At 53.3% G+C, this 20,165-nt stretch overlaps 2 protein-coding genes across 3 annotated transcripts; one reads left to right on the top strand and one right to left on the bottom strand.

Moving 5' to 3' along the window:
• The first annotated feature begins 38 nt into the window (after nt 1-38).
• On the top strand, nt 39-17,924 carry TAFA3 (TAFA chemokine like family member 3). Of its 2 annotated transcripts, XM_061183677.1 has the most exons (6): nt 39-82; nt 12,455-12,512; nt 14,583-14,698; nt 15,297-15,446; nt 16,375-16,499; nt 17,602-17,924. In XM_061183677.1, exons 3-6 carry the CDS (start codon nt 14,584-14,586, stop codon nt 17,611-17,613), a joined length of 402 nt encoding a protein of 133 aa, XP_061039660.1. In that variant the 5' UTR covers nt 39-82; nt 12,455-12,512; nt 14,583; the 3' UTR covers nt 17,614-17,924. The 2 variants fall into 2 exon arrangements, with proteins under 2 accessions (XP_061039660.1, XP_061039659.1); XM_061183676.1 differs by lacking the exon at nt 17,602-17,924 and having other exon boundaries at nt 16,336-16,586.
• PPM1J (protein phosphatase, Mg2+/Mn2+ dependent 1J) lies at nt 2,042-7,557 on the bottom strand. The gene is made up of 9 exons (XM_061186172.1): nt 7,218-7,557; nt 5,493-5,607; nt 4,720-5,007; nt 4,321-4,433; nt 3,961-4,045; nt 3,256-3,374; nt 2,989-3,052; nt 2,462-2,832; nt 2,042-2,317 (listed from the first exon to the last, which is right to left on the bottom strand). Exons 1-9 carry the CDS (start codon nt 7,541-7,543, stop codon nt 2,170-2,172), a joined length of 1,629 nt encoding a protein of 542 aa, XP_061042155.1. The 5' UTR covers nt 7,544-7,557; the 3' UTR covers nt 2,042-2,169.
• Nucleotides 17,925-20,165: the final 2,241 nt, after the last annotated feature.

Raw genomic sequence — 20,165 nt, 5'->3', positions numbered from 1 at the left:
GGACTGGAAAAGGCGGCTTCGGGGACGCCCGAGGAGGAGGCCGCGGAAGATGCCCACCTTCTGCTCCTAGGATCCTTGCGGAGTAAGTACAACCCGCCATCATCCCCCCAGGCCTGGAGACCTTTCAGAACCTTTGAGATTCAGGGCACTTGGTTCCACCTCACAATTCCCTTCCTTCCCCCTACCTGGAATTTCCAACTCCTACCCACCCTTCCATCCTGGAAATCTTTCTGGATCCCCAGCTGGGAATTCAGTTGCCACCCCCGTTGTATTATTTCTGTGCCTCTAGGGACACCTAGCCGGGCCTGACTTGTGCGTTGGGTATTTACCAACACGTGTATCTTCTTCCTTGAAAGGTACCTGAGGAGGTGGATGGAGGATGAGGAAGTCTACTCACATTTTATTAGCTTGTGCAGGGCACACTACATAGCTTTTAATAGTCATCACAGATCTCTAGGTTAAGTGTACCCATCCCCTTTTGCCTGTAAGGAAACTGAGGCTCGGGGGGAAGTTAAGTGGCTTAACTTAAGTGGCTTAATTTTGCCATTTGTATGTGGCAGAGCAAGAACTCTGATAGTCAGGCCTGTCTGGCTCCAAAGCTGGTCTCTCTCCCTGCTGCCCACTGTGATCCTCCAACCTGTCCCTTCCCACTGTCTGGCACAGTGTGTGGCACATAATAGATTTTCAACAAATATTTGCTGAATGAATGAATGAATGAATGAATGTTAGAAGTCATACAGACTTTAAAGATCTGAAGAGCAACCCACACATTTGCTAAATGACGAAACTGAGGTCCAGTGCGGTTTGGTCCCAGGCCTCTTAACTGGCTCAATATACTGAGCTATGTGCTCAGTTCAGATCAGTTTCTGCCTTCAAAGATCTTACAATCTAAATTCCAAATGCAGACAATGTAAAGATAGGTAATAGTTATTGAACCCTTATTACATGAACCTGGCTCTACATACATAAACTACTTTAGTCCTACAACTACTTCCTGAGGTAGTACTGTTATCTCCATTTTTCCAAAAAGCAAATTGAGGCTCAGAGAGATTGCAAACCTAGTGTTGGGTCTGGCACCAGGACCCAAACAGCAGGACTTTCAAGCCCCTGTTCCTTAACTGCTACTCCGCACCAACTCCTCATATAGACAGTTGCAGTACAAGAGGCGAGCGCTGTAGTGGGGGCATGCGTGGGCTGTGGAAAGACAGGTGAAGTGTTCAGGATGAGGTGATGTGTAGATTTTAAATGAGTTGGAGCTACTCCAGACCCACAGAGTTGTGGAAACCACAAGGCGGGGTGGGGCAGAAGACAGGGCCGGAGAAGGAAGCAGTGGCCAGATCATGAAGGTCCTTATATGCCACGCTCAAGAGTTGAGTGTCAATTTTGGTCTAGGTGCAGTAAGGAGCCACCAAAGTATTTTCTCAGAGTAATCACCAACTCAGATTCACCCTGTGGAAAGGGCTCCCTGGCTGCTGTGTATATTGTATATTGGGGAAAGCAGGGGAGTGGCTTGGAGACAATTAGGAGGCTAATATACTGAAGGACTAAGGTAGTGACTGTAAGGATGGACAGATAGAAATATATTTAAGGGACTTCCCTGGCGGTCCAGTGGTTAAGACTCCACGCTTCCAATGCAGGGGGCACAGGTTCGATCCCTGGTCCCCCAGGGAACTAGGATCCGAATGCAGCGTGGCCAAAAACTAAAAAAAAAAATTTTTTTAAAGAAATATATTTAAAAATATATAATCAACAATACTTAGTGATTGATTAGCTTGATGAGGAAGAAACGGAAGCCAAAGGTGCTCAACTCCAAGAATTCTAACTTGAGTAGCTGAGCTGGTGCCCCCTGAGATGATGAGCGGGGAGAGGACATATTTGTGGGGGAAATAATGAATTCAGTTGGAGGAATGTTGAGTTGAAGTGCCTGTGAGATGTCTAGGAGATGTTCGGGAGACAACTGGGACAGTTTTTAGTCAAAGTAAATAAAGACACACATATTTATCCATCTGGTTTATTTGCCAAGAGCTAAAATTTTGGATCTAACTGGCACCCCTTCTTCAGTTAAATTGCCACTAAAGAAGGTCAAGGAGACAACTTCAGAATTTGGGTTGGGAGAGGGGTAAGCATGGAGAGGCTGGGATGGTGGTGGGAGGTTCGGGGCTGAGCCCCTCAGGAGTAGCTGCCTGGCCCTCCCAGGGGGATGACGAAGACCGAGATGTCATCCCCAGAACCCAGCTTGTTGTTGGGGAGACGCCAACCACGGTCCCGGGGGGTGCCCCGGGCCCCCAGGACCAGAGCTTGGGCCAGAGCTGTGTACCTGTCAGAAGCACATGTGCACATTCATGTACCAACATCTATATGGGAAGATGGATACACAGGCCCTCATGTGGGTCCCCAAGCATTTCTTCCCTGGGTCCCTTCCTTCCCCATCATCATCCCCTTGCCGCCATACAACCCCTACCTGCTGGGGTCGTTGGGCTCATAGGCTGACAGCACCCTGTCCACAGTGGCAGCTACCTCACAGTCACTGGTGACATCCCACAGCCCATCTGTTCCCAGGACTAGCACGTCATCTGGGCAGTGCTCATACTGCGTCAGGTCATACACTCGTACCTGGTGGGGAGAGAGGGTGCAGAGGGAGCTTGGGGATAACGCGACCTTGGGAGAAAGCTGGCCTGAGACCCCCAGAGCAGGGAAGGCTAAGGAGGCTCCCATGTGGCTCACCTCAGGGAAAGAGGAGAGGAAGGGCTTGATGGGCAGGGTAGAACTGCAGACCCTGAGGTTGTGGTCTCCCAAGCCCCGGGTCACCCCAATGGTGGCCATCATTCGAGCCTAAAGGAAATGAGGAGGGGACACTACTATAGCCTTCTCCCAGTCTCTCTGGGACCGTGGACCCTTTCCACCCTTACCCTCGGGTAGAACCTCCACCTCCCTAGACAAGTTGTAGTGGGTCCTCCTGCCCTCTCCCACCTCTACCATGGAGTTTACCTTTTTGCCCTCCCCACAGATCAGAGGAAACCTGAGATCCTCCAGCTCGATCTTTTTGTAGGCCCTGGGGAGGGGGGAGTAGAGGAGGCATCACCCAGGCATCAAAGTCCCTCTCCCCTTGGAGCCACACCCCTTACACAAACCCCTTAGAAGGGCCACATTCCCCCAGCTCCCAGTCTGGCCCAGCCTCCAGCTTCCACCTTGCTGCTGGCGAGGGACTGGTTGTGTTGCCATGGAAACGGGCCCCAGCTCTGAGGGAAGTGTTACCAGCCAGTCATGTTCTGGTCCCGGTACAGCATCCTCTGCCCCAGCTCCTTAGGCTGAACTCTGCGGGGGAACTCAAGGTGGGTGAATTCACCACCCAGCAGCTCTGGTTTCAGGAAGCCCTGGGGTTGGGAGCGGCCAGACAGAGCAGAGGGCCAGAGGGCATTAGGTTTACAGTACACCCTGGTGTAGAGGTGATGTTAATTATAGCAGACCCTTAAATGGAGTCTACTGTGTACCATGCACTGTTCTAATATTAACATATATTAGCTCATTTAATCCTCACAACAACTTTTAAGGCAGGAACTCTTGATTTATGGAGAAGTTCAGGGAACTGTTGAAGATCACACAAAGTACTCAAACCAGGATTCAATCCCAGGCAGCCCAGCTCCAGAGCCATTGCTTTAAAGCACTAAGCTATCCTGCCCCTTAGGGGCCTTTGCTGTTTCCTTCCCCCACTCTGACCGCACTTCCTTCCTCAGTTGGGGCCACAGTGGGAGGCACTGGAGCAGCCCACGCTCTTTCCTGCCACATCCTCCACACCAGCTCAGCCCTGCACTCCATAGTCTGTGGAGTGGCCTTCCCAGTAAGCTCCCAGTAAGGAGCGGTCTGTCTGTGTGGTGAGGGTCGGAGAGTCCTTGGGACACAGGGTACAGAGAGGCACAAGGTTAGTAAGGAATGGGAGTAGGGAGTTTAGTTCCTACTTACAAGCGTCTGAAGACGCTGGCGCTCAGTCTCCGGGGTGAACTCCCGCGACATTGGAATGATTTCTCCATTCCGGACAATGATGGCTCTGCCCAGAGAAACAAAAGGTTTGGGCTCGGCTCTCTGCAACCCCCTCACATAAAGAGTTCCAAAAAGACAAGGCCCTCCCTTAGAGTCCCTCACCCAGACCCCCAGTTTTCCTCCCCTCATAGCTATTTCAGGCCCTTCCTTATGTCTCTGATCCCTCCTGACCCCTTCCAGTCTCTGAATTTTAACACCCACCACGTCACTCTCTTCTATTCCCCCATCCCAGAAGCTTGACCCCTCCCCCGCACAGCCTTTTTCAAAGCTCCCACCCCATACCTGCTGTCACCTGCATTGGCTACGTACACCTTGCCTAGCAAGTAGACCACAACCAGTGCACAGCAGCCCCCCTCCACTTGGTGGCCACGCCGCTCCCGGGCCATCTGCTCATCCTGCCATATGAGGAAGGGTCAAAGGGGGTGGATGAAGAAGAGGCTCCAGACACACAGCCACCCGCCCCACATCTGCAGAAATAAACTGGCCCAGCAAGCCACACTGGTGGACAGTAGGGAAGATATCGGTATAACACCCACTTCTTCCTCCCTCTGAACCAAGTTCTGCTCAGGTTCTCAAAGCTGTTATGGGTTCTCAGGGTCACCTTCTCAGGCCACCTGACTCCCATACAGAGTTGACCAAAGTGTCTGCCTGGCAGGCCCTTGGCCCGGGCCACCCACTTACCATGAGCTGGAAGGCATTCTCAATGGCACCCACTACCAGGCTCTCATGAGTCACTTCCTTCTGCGAAGACCAGCAGGACTGAGGACTAACCAAGTGAGAGGAATCAGAGGAACCTGGAGCCCCCGGGGTGGACGGGAGGCAGAGGGGAGGTGGCGAGGGGTCCTGGAGTATCTCCACCAGGTCCCTTAGCTGCTCCCGAATGTGGCGATGCAGGAGCCTGGAGGCCATTTCAGCAGCTCTGCCCCCTGCATGCCCATCAAACAGGCCCCAGTAGTAGAAGCAGAGTCCCTGGTGGAGGAAAAGTTGGAGGTGAGTGTGTGTGTGTGTGTGTGTGTGTGTGTGTGTGTGTGTTATGCAGGGGGAGAAGAGCAAGACTCTGGGCATCCATATAAACATTAGAGAGGAGGTTAGATTTTGGTATTTAAGGCAAATTAGATTTATTCACTCATTCACCAAAGGCATACTATTTGTCTGAAAGCAAAGCATCAAAAAAGTCAAACTCAGAGGATAAAAGATGCAAAAATAAGCAATGGTAGTTATTAAATCATCAATAAATACATGAGCATCTCCATTTTAAGTGGGAAACTAAATATTCATACTGACATGGTAGAATCTACCTGATCAATGCCAGATAAAGGTTCTATGCCATTAAGGTAGAAAGCTAGTGAGTTAGGAGTTAGGTCTATCACATGGCTCAGATTAAAACCGAATGCCTAGAATCCCTGGGGATAGTTGTCTCCTGTGAAGGTTAGGAAAGGGGGTGGGGAGCTTACCTGGCCTCGGCTAGGCTCCCTAGGTGCCCCTGAAACACCCCTCCGACCTTCCACATACACCACTTCACAGCAAGCCTGGTCCTCATTGTGCCGGCTCTTGCCAGCGTTGATGACCCTGTCAGGCCAAAGTGACCACATCAGGTTGGACACCAGACCAGGTCCTGGAATAACTCCCACCTGAGACGCACATACCGTCTCTGGCCTGCTGGCCAAGCTGAGAAAGGTCACAGCCACCTGGGAACCAGGCCAGAGGGAGGAGGAGAAGGGAGGCAGGGCAAGGCACAAGGAGTACTGCCTGGGTGTTGGGCTCCACCACCTCCTAGAAAGGCCACAGCAGCACTCTCCCACCTCAGGTCTCCCATCCCTTCCCTAATGGTGCCACTGGGGGAGGACCTGGATGGAGGGAAGGAGGTTTTAATTCCTGGCTTGCCAAGACCCTGCATCCACTCTGACCCCCAAAAAACTCTTCTAGCGCCTTGTCCACAACACCCCACCCCACCCTCATGAGCACACCCACCTTTATCCTAAAATCATCCAGTGAAAGTTTCTGCTGCTTTTTTTTTTTTTTTTTTCTTTTTTGGCCTCATGTGGGATCTTAGTTCCCCCCCCCCCGCCGCCCCCAGGGATCGAACCCGCGTCCCCTGCATTGGAAGCATGGACCATTGGACCGCCAGGGAAGTTCCAGTTTCTGCTGTTTGGCAATGAGTAAGTGCTCCGGCACAGATCAGTAAAGAGGAATTGAAATAGGGTAGGAGTGGAAGCCTCCCTGGACTGCGCAGGAGCCGCATAACCCCAAACTCTTCCCAAATAGGAAGTTAAAGGAGCCGGTAGTGAGGCCGCGGGTCCACCAGCCACAACCCTCAGCCCCTCAGCGGCCCCATCTCCCTCAGTGCTCTGCTCTCCCAGCAGATGCATTAAAAATCCACCGGCCCTGTAGGAATTCCCTAGTGGTCCAGTGGTTAGGACTCCGCGCTCTCACTGCCGGGTCCCCGGGTCAGGGAACTAAGATCCTGCACTGCCAACAAACAACCAAACAAGCAAAACAAAAAAAACAAAAAAAAATTCACGCAGCTTGGAGCAAGCCGGCTGCTGCCGCCACTCCCACCGCTCTGGCCCGGAGGTCCACTTCCTTGCCTGGCCAGGGCAAGTCCACCCACCAAGGGGTGTTCAAAGGGGGCCCTCCCGCTTCCCCGGGCGGCCCCCTCCCCCGCCCCTGGGGAAGCCGGCGGCCGCCTGGTGTCGCAGGCTATTTCTGGGTGTGGAGGGGGAGGGGAACGGTAAGAGGACAGGGAACTGGGGCGCTGGGGTCGGGAAGCCCAAGGAGTTTTTCCAGGCGCCATCTCCTATATTAAAAGGGACCCCCGCTCCTTGAAACCTCTCCTCCCTTAGCCATTAAACTACCGGGCCACGACTGAGAACTGGCCAACTCATCGTTCACGGGCCCTCCACTCTCCGGGCTCTGGGAGAGAACAAGGTCCTGAAACGGTGCGGGTGAGGATAGTCAGCGAGCTAGAAAGTCCTGAGAAAAGCTGCACCCGACTTGAGAAAGGGCTGGGAGTGGGTGCGGCCCGAAGCCCAGAGGACAGCAACGGTCCTGGGAAAAAGGAGCTCCTGGCACCAAGAGCGGCGAGAGGGGATGCGTCCCAGCGCCCGGGATGCCGAGGTGGGGAGGAGGTTGGGAATGGGAGTCCCATCCTGGTTAGGGTGCCCCCCGGGGACGCTCACTCGGCGTAGCCCGTGCTCCAAGGCAGGCGACGGCAGGTGTCCGGGGGGCTTTGCACAGCCCGGCCAGCGTGGTCATCGGCGCGTCGCAGGCCCCCAGGGCTCAGCTGCAGAAAGGTCGGTCGGGAGAAGCTTGCTCGAGCCTCTACTGTCCTCGCGGGCGCCGCACTCCCGCTCCCAGCCCTAGCCGGAGGGCTTCTGGGAGCTTGTGGAGGGGCGGCGGGTGGCGCCGAGGTCGAGTTGGGCAGGTCCGGCGACTTGGGGCGTGGAGGCGGGGCGCCCCCAGAGCTCACCAGGTGCGCCACGGCCGAGCGCACCCGGTTTAGCATGCTGCCTCCCTGCCCCGCCCTCGGCCGTGGCCCCGTCCCAGGACAGGCCCCGCCCCCTAGGGCTCTCGAGGGGCGGTGCTCGCTCCGGTCAGTTCGGCCCCACCATAGGCTCCCGGCCAGCAGGGCCGGTCCCCGGGAAAATTACCTGCGGCTCTGGGCTACCCCGGGAACAGACCCGCCGGCTTGCGGCCTCTCCCCCGCCCCGTTCCGACTTCTCCCGCCTCCGCTTTTTGGGGGGAAGAAGGGTCTGCTGTTGTAGGAAGGGGGCAGATATCTTATTTCAGCCTTGCTCTATATTCATCAGCTAGAACTTCCCCATTGTGACGGGAGGGTGGTGTCTCCTCGCCCTGGGTTCGTTGTGGCTAGCCTGCCCAGAGGGTGATGGAGCTGATGATCTCCGTTAGCGACCGCCGGGTGTGAAGCTCCAGGTGTGGTAACACCTCTGGCTGGGGCTGCCGGAGTGAGAGTGAGGGCCAGCGAGCTGGTGCTGGGGGTGGTGTGGAAGTGGTAACAAGGCAGGCTGGAGCCAATCATCCTGAATTAGGGAGCTGGGTAAGTTCCTGGATTCCCGAGGGCGCTATGCCCCGTGAAGACCATCGCTAGATCCGGCAGAACAGTTACCACTCCGACTCCACTTTTTTTTTTTCAGGACCCAATTTCCGCCCATATTTGGACCTCCCCTGACCACAGCAGAACTGTTAGTAAGGATAACAATAACTACATTTATTGAGGACTTACTAATAATAGGCCCTCTACAAGGCACTTTCTATACTTTAGGCCCTTTACACTGCACACTAACCCTGCAAGGTAGGTTTTATTATGTTCGTTTTATGGATGACGCAGGACTGGACGCTCCTGTCATTTTACATGACTTGTTCCAGGAGGTCAACAGTCAGTGGGAAATTCATGCCCATGTCCGTTCCCCAGCCACCCACACTGACTCTATCTTAAGAACCAAGTTGATTTATCTAGATCACAGAGGAAGGGTTAAGAGGTAGGTGAATAGAAGGGGGGGAGGGTTCCTCCTCTCCCACCCTTCTCCTCTTAAGGCAAAGGCTGAGAACAGTCCAGGTGAACAACTGTGGCTGCCACCGGAGGGAGACAGAGGCCAGGCTAAGTCCCTGCCTGAGAGGGGAGGGTGGTACTGACCTGATGCTGGAACAGCTATGTTCCTAAGCCTGGGAATTGATTGTTAGGCCTCCAGAGACACCTCCTACCCCACACATGGTTCAAATGGGGACAAGGCCTTTATGGTCCTAATGCAAGTCAGGGTAGTCCTCAGGGACTGGCACCCAGTTCATGGTGGGGATTCCACCTCTGGACTCTGTCAGCTGGGTGCTTCCTGACCATGACCCTCTCTGTTCCTGGCTAGACTGTACCCCCAGAAGGGGTGTCTTTTCTGGTAGCTTCCAAATAAAAATCTCACAATGGTCATTCAGGTTTGTAGACTTCTATAATTATGCCTGCACTTTGGGCAGAGAGAAGGAAAAAGAAGAAAAGAAAAGAAAACCAGAAAAAGTCAGACCCAAAGGCACATAGAGTGGCAAGGCAGACAGGGAGATAAAGAACATGCTGCTGCTATGGGTATTTCCCTCCTGTTTGAGAAAAACTGGAACCAGCTCACAGATAAATGGCATAAACAGCGGCAGCAAGCCATAGACAGAAGAAAAAATATAACATCCTGGCTATTTTTATTATTCAGTGTTTCTGGGACAGTTTGCTTACCACTTCTCCGTGTCATCCAGCTCCATAATCCTTGCTCTTCACAACACCCATCATGGTGTGACTGCAAGTGGGCCACAGAGCCAGGGCCCAGAGACCCCCTAGTTCCAGCAACAGATGGTCAGCAGGGATGTCAACAGCTCCCTTGGGCTCTAGAACAGCCCTCCAACCATACCCAAATCCTAAGACTCTCCTCTCCCTGAACCTCTCACCTCCTGTTCCTGGCATCATCACACCTCCTCCATCCTCACACTGCCCCAGAACCTGGTGAGAAGGTCACCACCTCTACTCATCCCTGAGGCAGCACAGGGATGAGTGAGAGGCAAAAGGCAAAAGGGGGATGGAGTGGGAAGAAGCAGCCTTGTAGGATATTCTTTGCTGAGAACTGCTCAGAGGCTGGTCCTGCCAGGAGTGTGTGAGGCCTCAGCTAAGGGTGGGAAATGGGCATCCTCAAGAGAAATCCCTTTAGGGACTTCCCTGGTGGTCCAGTGGGTAAGACTCCACTCTCCCAATGCAGGGGGCCCAGGTTTGATCCCTGGTGGGGCAACTAGATCCCGCATGCATGCCGCAACTAAGAGTCCTCCTACTGCAAATAAAAAAGATCCCGCATGCCACAATTAAGACCGGGCACAGCCAAAATAAATAAATAAATAAATTAATTAATTAATTAATTTAAAAAAGACAGAGAGAGAGAAGTCCCTTTATCCTGGGCCACATGCAGTGGCTCAGAGCCAGGAACTGGGCTTCTTCCCTTTGCCTCTCCCCTCCCCATTACTCCATTCCCAAAGCCCTCTTAAACTAAGGAGTGTCCTTCAATCAAGAGACATTCACAGACCACCACTTCCTCTCTCATTTGTCTAATACTTTCACATCCAGAATCTCACCCTGTAAAAAATTACACACTATACAATTGCAATTACATTGCAATTTTTATGGTGAAGAAACTGGGTCTCAGAGTTTTGTTCCCAAGTTGGGGTTCATACCCATCATCCACAGGCCTACCAAAGCCCTCCTGCCTGCCAGGCCCCTACCCACATGCCTCCCCTGGTCCTTCCTGCCCCAGAGGACACCACTCCTGGGGTAGAGATCATTTGCTATTTCCTCCTGGATTTTAACATTTTAACATTGAAGGGCTACCATAGCAATCTAAAAGAGCATTGTCAAATAGGATTTTGTGCAATGTGGGAATGTTCTATATCTTTTCTGCCCAATACAGTAGTCCCTAGCTGCACGTGGTGATTGAGCACTTGAAATGTTGTGAGTGTAAATGAGAAACTTAATTTAAGATGTTATTTACCGTATTGGACAGTACAGTTCGGGAATCTTCAAGGCTCAAAACCCATGAGGGTCTGGGCTATCACTCCTCACACTCAGCACCCCACCCCAAGCCCCAAGACCTCCAGAGTCTTGAGGGACCTCTCTGAATTACCTGCCTATACCAGGGACCACATCGCGAGGTCTGGCTATCCTCTCTTCCCCGGTCTTGCCTCGAGCGCCAGGGGTCGCTGTGCCCGCGGGGCCGGCGGAGCGCTGTGCGCGGTGCCCGGCGCTGTCCGGGAGGCGGCGGCGGCGACGACGCCCGCGCGGGGCTGAGGAAGCGGGGGCGGCCCCGGGCTAGGAGGAGGAGGAGGCGGCGGCGGCGGCAGCCGCGAGCTCCCAGGCCTGCGGGCGGGAGCCTCGGAGGGACCCCGGCTGAGCTCTGCAGAGCTGGCCGAGCGGGCCCGGAGCTCCCCGGTGCCCAGGGCGGGCTCCGCACGACCGTGATGCCAGTTTGGCCAGAGTCCCTCCGCCTCGGAGACGCAGCAACTTGGTGAGGGGGACAGGACTCCGGACTAGACAGCACCGGAGCTGACCGCTCCCGCCTGCAGTCCGCCTTTCGGAGTCTCGATCCCGGGCTCAGAGGCGAGAAGGACCTCAGGCCAGCGGGTGGAACCCGTGGGTACCGCCGTGGGGCAGGTAGGTCCCAGGCGTTGGAGCTCAGAATTGGGAGGACTGAGTGGGCGCGGGGCAGGGGCGGGAGAGGGCAGGGAAAGGTTAAAAGATCTTGTGGTTCACATTCTCAACCCCATGCTGGTAGGCAGGGGTTTGGGGAAAACAGCCTGGGAAATTGAGGCAGGAGTGTGGCAGCGTGAGAACAAACCCCAGAAGCTTCTTTCTCAAGCTCTCTCTGAGGGAAGGAATAGAATGCCAGAGAAGGCACCCCAAATGCCCACTCCCGGGTCTTTTGGGTCTTGGGGTTCATAGGAGAGATGGGAGAGTTGGGTTGGAGGTGTGGCAGCTCAGAGAGAAATGGGTTGGGAGACTGCCAGAGAAAAGGCACAGCTGCCTTTGTAATGATCAAAACAAAGTTTCCTGAAGGGGGCAGGGAGAGGAGATACCTATTCAGAAAAGAGGTACTTCTAGAAGCTCTCTGCCCGTGGAGCACACGCATCCCAGGGGTTTTGGCATCACTTCCTCCATCTGCCCCCGCAGTCTTTTCTGGGCTCTCACTCTGGGGAGCTAGGACACATGGCTCTTGGTCCTTCTGGAGCCCCACCATCCTACCTGCCTCAGTTCCACCTCCCTTTGGAGGCTGAGAGAGGGGAGGTCTTGGGAAGAATGGAGATGCTTTGGGGCTGAGGCCGCTGAGGCTCAGAGACCTGGAGGACTCCCGTTCTAGCCCTCTAGAGTGGGAATGGGGGTGAGGGCGGCAGAGCTGAGCCAGCTTCTGGCCAGTCCAGGAAGCAGGTGTGATGGGACTAGGAGGAGAGGAGGCAAAGAGGATTCAGGACCTCAGGGGTTATTATTCTCAGGCACCTCTTCCCAGCAGCGGCTGTCAGATTCTGCTCAGGAACTCTTCCCCGGCCTTCAGCCCCTTCCCAAGGCCAGAGAGATGACAGTGTGGGTTCTTAGACACCTCCTACCATCAACCCTGCTTCACTCCTGGCACAGAGAAGCTCCCTCCGGCTTCTCTTCTCAGGCCTACCAACCTACATGTTCCCAGAGTCTGCAAGGACCTCTGCGAATTCCCAGGGCAGAGGAGGGACTCTGCCCCCTGTCCTGCCACCTTGGGGAACAACCTCAGAATTAGGCACTACTTCAGTGCCCAGTCCACCCACTTGCCCTCACCCAGGCCCTCCTCCACCCCCTGCAGGGCCACGGGCTCCCTCTGTCCCTTGCAAACCACAAGAATCTCTCCTATTTGTCTAGGAAGAGTGAGTCTGAGGCCAGTGGATGAACTGACAGAAGATAAAAGATTCCAAAAAAGGTGAGTGAGGAGACAGTTGAAGAGGGGGAGTTGGGGGAGGGGTGCGTAGACAGAGATCAAGCACCCTCTCCAAGGGAGCAGCCGGGTCCTGGCATTTGGTTTGGCCTCTAGTGTTCCCAGCACTAAGCTGGCACCTGAGGGAGCCCAGTGATGCCCCAAGGGGTAACAGTGCAGCAGAGGGGGTGGTTCATGCCCCTTCTATGCTTGGGTGGCTCCCAGCTGCTCTGTGCCTCTGCTTTACGGGGTTCCCTCCATTTCTAGTCCACTCTCTGGGATAGATTTGGGAGATTCGAACCATCAAGGATGAAGGAGGAGAAGGAAAGGGGAAGAGAGCAGAAGCAAGGTGGTCCAGTGGGAACAGGGCAGGTTTCTGGGCTCAGGGTCTTCTACCCACATGCTGCCTGGCGTTGGGCAAGTCATTTGACTTCTATTAGCCTCCATTTCATTTCTTCCTTTTTATATTTAAATTTTGTTTAAGTTGAATTGCTAGTACCTTCCCGTGGTTCAAATCCCAAAAGATTAAAGAGCAATAGGGAGAGGGATTTCCCTGGCAGTCCAGTGGTTAAGACTTTGCCTTCTAATGCAGGGGGTGCGGGTTCGATCCCTGCTTGGGGAGCTAAGATCCCACATGCCTCACGGCCAAAAAGCCAAAACATAAAACTGAAGCAATATTGTAACAAATTCAATAAGGACTTTAAAAATGGTCCACATCAAATATTACTCAGCCATAAAAAGAAACAAAATTGAGTTATTTGCAGTGAGGTGGATGGACCTAGAGACTGTCATACAGAGTGAAGTAAGTCAGAGAGAGAAAAACAAATACCATATGCTAACACATATATATGGAATCTAAAAAAAAAAAAAAAGGTTCTGAAGAACCTAGGGGCAGGACAGGAATAAAGACGCAGATGTAGAGAATGGACTTGAGGACACGGGGAGGGGGAAGAACAAGCTGGGATGAAGTGAGAGAGTAGCATCGACATATATACACTACCAAATGTAAAATAGCTAGCTAGTGGGAAGCAGCTGCATAGCACAGGGAGATCAGCTCAGTGCTTTGTGTCTCCCTAGAGGGGTGGGATAAGGAGGGTGGGAGGGAGACACAAGAGGGAGGGATTACGGGGATATATGTATACCTATAGCTGATTCATTTTGTTATACAGCAGCAACTAACACAACATTGTAAGGCAGTTATACTCCAATAAAGATGTTAAAAAAAATGGTCCACATCAAAAAAAATCTTAAAAAAAAAAAAAAAAAAGAGCAATAGGGAGAAAAATGTCTCCCTTATACCTCTGTATCCCAGCCAACCAGTTTCCCACTCCCAGCCAACTAGTTTCCCTTCTTGGTGACCAACAATGTTATTAGGGTCTTTTGGTACATTTTCCAGAGCTAGCTTAACCCATATTTGAGCAACATATATAATCCCTCCCTTTTACACATTGAATACACATCACCCGGCACTTTGCTTTTTTTCCCTAAATGATGGATTATCGTTGGAGATCATTGCATGCCTCAGTACATAAAGCATTTCCTCATTCTGTTACAGCTGTCTGGATGGGCATTGCACAGATGGCCCACAGTGTATTTAGCCAGCCCTTTACTGATGGTTGTTTAGGTTGTGTCCAGGCTTTTTGAGTATCAGTTTGCTCATTTGTAAAATGGGTACAGATAATCCTACTTTGTAGGACAGTCGTGAAGGATTCAAGAGTATGTTTGCAGGGTCAAGTGCTCAAAACATGGCAGTCAGCATTATTGTTCCTTCCATGTCACAGCCCTCCGTGGGACCATGCCCGGTTCATTCTTTAAGACCCCTCCTAAATGTCATCTTCTCCACAAAGCTTTCCATGTTTTTCCCAGCAGAACAGTCTCCCTTCCTGCTCCCCTTTCTGATTGTAGTACTCACCACTTTCTACAGTGAGTCTGTGCCAGGCTGAGAGCTGCCTGGGGACAAGTTGTGCACCCTGCCTGCCTCTGTGCCCCCCAGAGCACGTGGCACAGTGGTGCTGGCACTGGGCACTGGGAGGGCTCCTGCCTGGAGTCAAGCAGGGTGTGTGCTTCTCTCTGCAGGATGCGTGAGAGGGCCACACAGAACTGGAGCACGGGCGGCTGGCTGCTGGCACTTGGCCTGGTCTGGCTGTGGACCCACCTGGCCTCGGCTTCCTTGCAGCCTCCAACTCCTACAGGTCTAGGGGAGGTGGTGGGGCCCTGGGGCGGGCGGTTTTCCAGGATGCCTGGAAAGCTGGACACCACTGCACCCCGTTCCACAGCAGGCAGATCTCTGAGGCAGAGTAAAACCCACAGATTCAAGGGCAGACCCATTCTCACCTTCCCTTCCATGCCGGAAGGTGTTCTGCAGGGAGAGGAGCCCCCCGGGTCAGGGCTTAAGTCTAGCCTCCTGGCCTAATTCTGTGGTTTTCCTTCTGGGATGGCTAAAGCCGGTGTAAGCGGATGATCCTCCCCACGCATTGTAAGCCCTGGGGGCCCTTGGCCTCACCCAGAGGAAGCCAGGAGATGGGGGATGGTGTGGACTCCATCTTTCTCCTGCCCAAGGGCCAGACTCTGCCAGGGTGGTGAGTGTGGCCTCACTGGGGAGGAAGGAAGGATAGGAACACTGATGTGGCAGGTAGATGTCATCCGTTTCCTCCTCCCCTGCAATTGGAAATCTCTTACCTCCCCCTGCCCTGAGCTGGGAGGAGGGGCTGGAGGACAACTAGGGTGGGTGGGAGGGGAGCAGGGGTGCTGGCCTGGCCCGGGCATCTGATGGTGTGCTGGCCCTTTCAGTCCCCGTGAAGCAGGGCACCTGCAAGGTGATTGCCGCTCACCGCTGCTGTAACCGAAACCGCATCGAGGAGCGCTCCCAGACTGTCAAATGCTCTTGCTTCTCTGGCCAGGTGGCCGGCACCACCCGGGCAAAGCCCTCCTGCGTGGACGGTGAGTGAGAGGCTGGAACCTGGCAGGGAGGGCTTGGTCAGAGAGATAAGAAGGTCTGTCCAGGCTTCGCCATCTGCTGGGGATACAATTTCATGCCCAGCTCAGGGCTTTCACTGTCGGAGTCTCAAATGATGGGGCCACCTCTGGGAGGAGGGGCACAGATGTGACCATCCCCATCCCATAGATGAGGAAAGCTCTGTCACAAGCACACGCCCTCCCTCCTGGCCACACCTACTGCCTGGCACGTACGCGGATTCATTTCCTCCCACGATCTTCTCAGGCCTCCCGTCAGCCTCATCACCTCACACTCACTCCTCCAGACGTTGACTTCTTCACCTGCGGCTCCTTCCCAGGCCTCTTACACATCCCCTCCTCTCGTTCTCAAGCTGGCCTTTACCCTCCCCTCACATGGACACACGTGTATCGCTTGGCCATGAATTCCTTCGTATCCACCCCTTTCCCACGGCCCCACCCATGCTTATTTTCTTACTGTCACATGGCAGCGCCATCAACGTGCCCACTTGTGCTCACACGCACACGCCTGCTTGTGCACTCCCTCAAATGGCCTGCACGCTTGCTCACGTACACCAAGGGGTATGCTGAGGACTGTGCCTCTCTGCGAATGATGTGGTGGCTCAACTCGAGGGTTGCCTTAGAGACAACTTCCCCTGCCTTCACCCCGCTCTGTCTTTGGTGAGATGTAGGGGTCAGTGGGGTTGAGGTTGGTATGGTTGTGTCCCAAGGCCTCAGCCTGAGTACTGCCCTTCCGGGCAGCCTGGAGTAGGAAAAAGACAAGGGAAATGCAGGGCTCAAAGCCAGGGTGTGTGGAAACATGCCCTTATTCTGCACAGACCACTCCCACGCCCACAACTGCATGCTGTACTTGCAGAGAACTTAGAGCTGCCCTCACTGCTTCCTGCTCCCACAGCCTCCATCGTCCTGCAGAAGTGGTGGTGCCAGATGGAGCCCTGCCTGCTGGGCGAGGAGTGTAAAGTGCTCCCGGACCTCTCGGGATGGAGCTGCAGCACCGGACACAAAGTCAAAACCACCAAGGTATCCAGGGAGAGACACTTCATCCCAGCCCTACTCTTCCCCCTTCGCTGGGGGTGGAAAAGCGGGCACAGGAACCCTGGGGTCTAGGATGCCGGTTTCCCAGGGTGAGATCTGCAAGCCATGTGGGCTCATCCCCGGACAGTCTCCCCTGGGTTTGTCTAGACTCTGGGGACTGAAATCCAAGGTGTCCTTCTGGGCAAATTCTTGATGCTCCTGAGGCCTTAGTTTCCTTCTCTGCCAAGAGTGAGTTTGCCTTCCAGAACATGTCAGTTCCATAGAACAAAGTAGAGAATTGAGGGAATTATCTAGATAATTGAGAGGGGAATCTCTGCAATAGCCATTCTGCCCTCCCACCCCTGCTGCAGGCCCACCCCACACTCCCACGATTTACTCCCTGTAGCTCACACCTGCCTTTCTCTGGTTGAATTGCTGTGCTGACACCAGCAGAGAGGATTATTATTTCCATGGTTTGCTGCCTGCCCCACAGAACAAGGGATAATCAAAATTTTATCGAACTCGTTAGCAGTTCCATGTGTGTCACAGTTAATCAGTTGTATTGCTCTGTCACAGCCATTTGTACAGATGGGTGACACTGTGGGGCAAGCCAGAACTCTGCCTCCTGCCTTCCCTCCCCACCATCACACCCAGCAAACAAACAAGCAAAGAAAACAATACAGAAGGAAAGGTGGGCTCCGGAGTTCTGAAGAGAACATTTTCATAAGGCACAGAACAGGAGCTACAGCAAGAAAAAGTGTGGCTGGATTTAAAGTAGAGCTTCCTATCTGCAGGCAGGCAAGGGACACAGCCATTCTGAGTATATTTAAGACTAGAAGAGACCCACCCCAGAGCTTCTGATGTTTGTCACTCTTGTATGGGTTTGGATTTGTAGCCTGTAGATCACTGTGTTTGCAATTTGGTAGCTACTCTGAAGCAAACAGCGGTGACGCAAGGCTGATTTATGTTTGCATGGGCCACCCAGCCACACTTTCCCAGTCTGGACTGCTTTAGGGGAAAGTGACCTGCATATCCTGGGGAATCTCGGGCACACTGGCATGGGACAGGCATTCCCTTCTCTAACCTTCCTGCATCACTTGCTCTCTAGGTCACACGATAGCTCTTGGGGTCATGACCTGACAGCTTGATTGAGCCACGCACTGGAGAATGGTGTCCAGTTATCAGCTGGCAAATATGGAGATTCACTTCCCTGGACCCACACCCTGTGCAAAGTGCAGCAGCACTCTTTCCAGAGGTATTGCAGTTAAGCTTCTCAGCAGATTTGTCCTCATATCTCCAGGCCAATCTCTAGCCACATACCTGTGGTGCTGGGCTCTCCCTGGGGGACACAGAAGAAGGTCAAGATAGAATCCCTACCCTTAAGGAATGTTCAGTCAAGTTGAAGAGCTGATGAAAGGCAATCTAGGTAATTTAGATTAAAGTGTGTAGTATCAGACTGGTTTCTGGCCCATATGCTGTGAGCATGTTGGGGACCATTTATCCCACTCCAGTTGAGGAGACTCCCACAGCCCTTCAGCCACCCTCTGGCCACAGGGCACAAAGACAATAGGTCATATTCACCACCCACTACTTCGGTGGGACCTCACATCGGTCCGAATCCCCGGCAAGCTGCTGACCTACTGAAGGAAAACACTCTCCCCTGATGCCAGACCGACTGTATCTCATTTGGATGGGGCTGAATTGACTTGGGGAAGGAAAGCAGAGATGAAGCCAAACAACTTTCCAGAAAAGCTTCTGCAGAGGCCTTGCCTGCTTTGGACACACTGGGTATGGGCTGGACAGGATTGTAAAATCACCCCCACCCAAGCACCCCAGGTTTTTGTTTGTTTGCTTGTTTTAATAGATGAGGAAACTGAGTCCCAGAGAAATGAGGTGACTTGCCCAAGGTGTCACAGCTTGGGCTCCCAAATCTCTAAGACGGCTGACCTTTCACTTAGCCTGGATGTTGGGATTCCAGCCTGGGCCTTCCATGCTGTTTTTATCTCAAGAACAGGAACCTGCAAAGAACTGGCTGGACAGCTCAATGATTTTGAGCAAGAACTTTTACAAAGTTCACTCCTATCTGAAATAATCCAGAATACCTACCCACCAGGATGCAGGGCCACTGGATCTCCACTCTGCCCTCAGCCCCAAAACTTCCAAACAGAACCCATGACAGCCCAGAGGTCACTCAGCCCAGTTACAGCTGAGCACTCTGAGCTGGAAGCCTTGTCCACTCTAACCCGTCTCTTCCGGAGTCCTTAGGCTGTGCCTCTCAGTGGCTCTGGCTCCAGCAGAGGGTCTGGGTGGTGTCCAGGGCTAGTGAGAGCCCTCTTCCTTCAAAGGCCCTGCTAGGCAGCAGGGGAGCCCCTGCTGGGCTGGATGGAGCCTCTGTCCAGGACTGAAGGTCAGCCAGTCAGGCTGGCACCCTAGGTGGTTTGCGGATGACACACAGGCCTCAGGGACTCAGAGACGTGTATTACTTGGATGTCTCATCAATAAGAGAATTACAGCCTCAGTGACTGCTGGCATCAGCTGGGATCAGCTGGGATCAGCTGGGATCAGCTGGGATCGCCAGGACTGCAGGGTGTGATGGGGCCTTGAGGGGAGGGGCGTCAGTAGAGACCAACTGGGACAATGCTGAATTCTGACCCTCAGAGAAGATAGATCAGATGACGGGTTGAGGCTGAGTCTCAGTCCCTCCCTGCTTTTCTCCCTCCCTCCCCATGCAGTAGAATCCAGACCGTTCACCCCACTCCAGGGTTTATCTTCTTGTTTGCCTTTTTGTTGTTTTTGGTAATGGGGCGAACAATGATGCCGGCTTCGCACTAGACTGTAGATGTCAGAACTCTGACAACTTCAAATCTCTGCACATAGTGGGGTCACAGGGTGGGGTAGTCAAGGAGTAGGTCAAAGGTTGTCATCACCTCCTTCAAGGTTGGGGAGTGGATTAAGGGATTGGCACTCTTTCTGGAAAGGATAGTAAATATTTGCAGGCCACATACAGCCTCTGGCATATTCTTTGTTTTTGTTGCTGTTGATTTTGTTTCATGTTGTTTTAGAAAACCTTTTAAAATGTAAAAACCATTCTTAGCTCAAGGGCTGTACAAAACCAGGCCCCAGGCAATTTTTGGAAGGTTGCCAACCCCAATAAACCTTTGAAAGCAGGCCATCTCTGCAGCTTGGGTCTGCCTCCTGGCCTGCCTTTGGTGCAGTGGGAACCTGAGCGTGAGAGGTGGGTCGGGTTTTGTTTTTCTTCTAATGTTGCTTGAGAGACTGGTGAGTGAATTATTTAGGCTACAAATGAGACAGCTTTAGCAGAGTCAGACGATAAGAGCCTGCTCTCCTTGAAGCCAGGATGCAGGCGTCTCTACTCCCTCCCCATCCCTCAAGACTGTGTCCAGGAGGGAGGGAGAGGGCTCCAGACCCCTGCACATCTGCTGCATCCATAGCCAGTGGGCTGTGAGCTGGGGGATGATGCTGTACAAACTCCCCCCAAGCTGCCAACCACTGCCCGCCCCTGCCCCAGCCAGGCTCCTTGATCCTCCCTGACTTCCCTCATCCCTGCTTCAGAGAAGACCTTCCTTTGGCACATGCTGGAATTTGCTAATTCATTTTTTTAACCCCTCAAAGCCTCCATTTCCTCCTGACCTAATCATATATTTATTTGGT

This window comes from Eubalaena glacialis, chromosome 3 (assembly GCF_028564815.1).
Source record: "Eubalaena glacialis isolate mEubGla1 chromosome 3, mEubGla1.1.hap2.+ XY, whole genome shotgun sequence".
In the NCBI taxonomy this organism is placed as follows: domain Eukaryota; kingdom Metazoa; phylum Chordata; class Mammalia; order Artiodactyla; family Balaenidae; genus Eubalaena; species Eubalaena glacialis.
The sequence above is the reverse complement of the archived record's forward strand: the minus strand, read 5'-3'. Positions and strand labels throughout refer to the sequence as shown.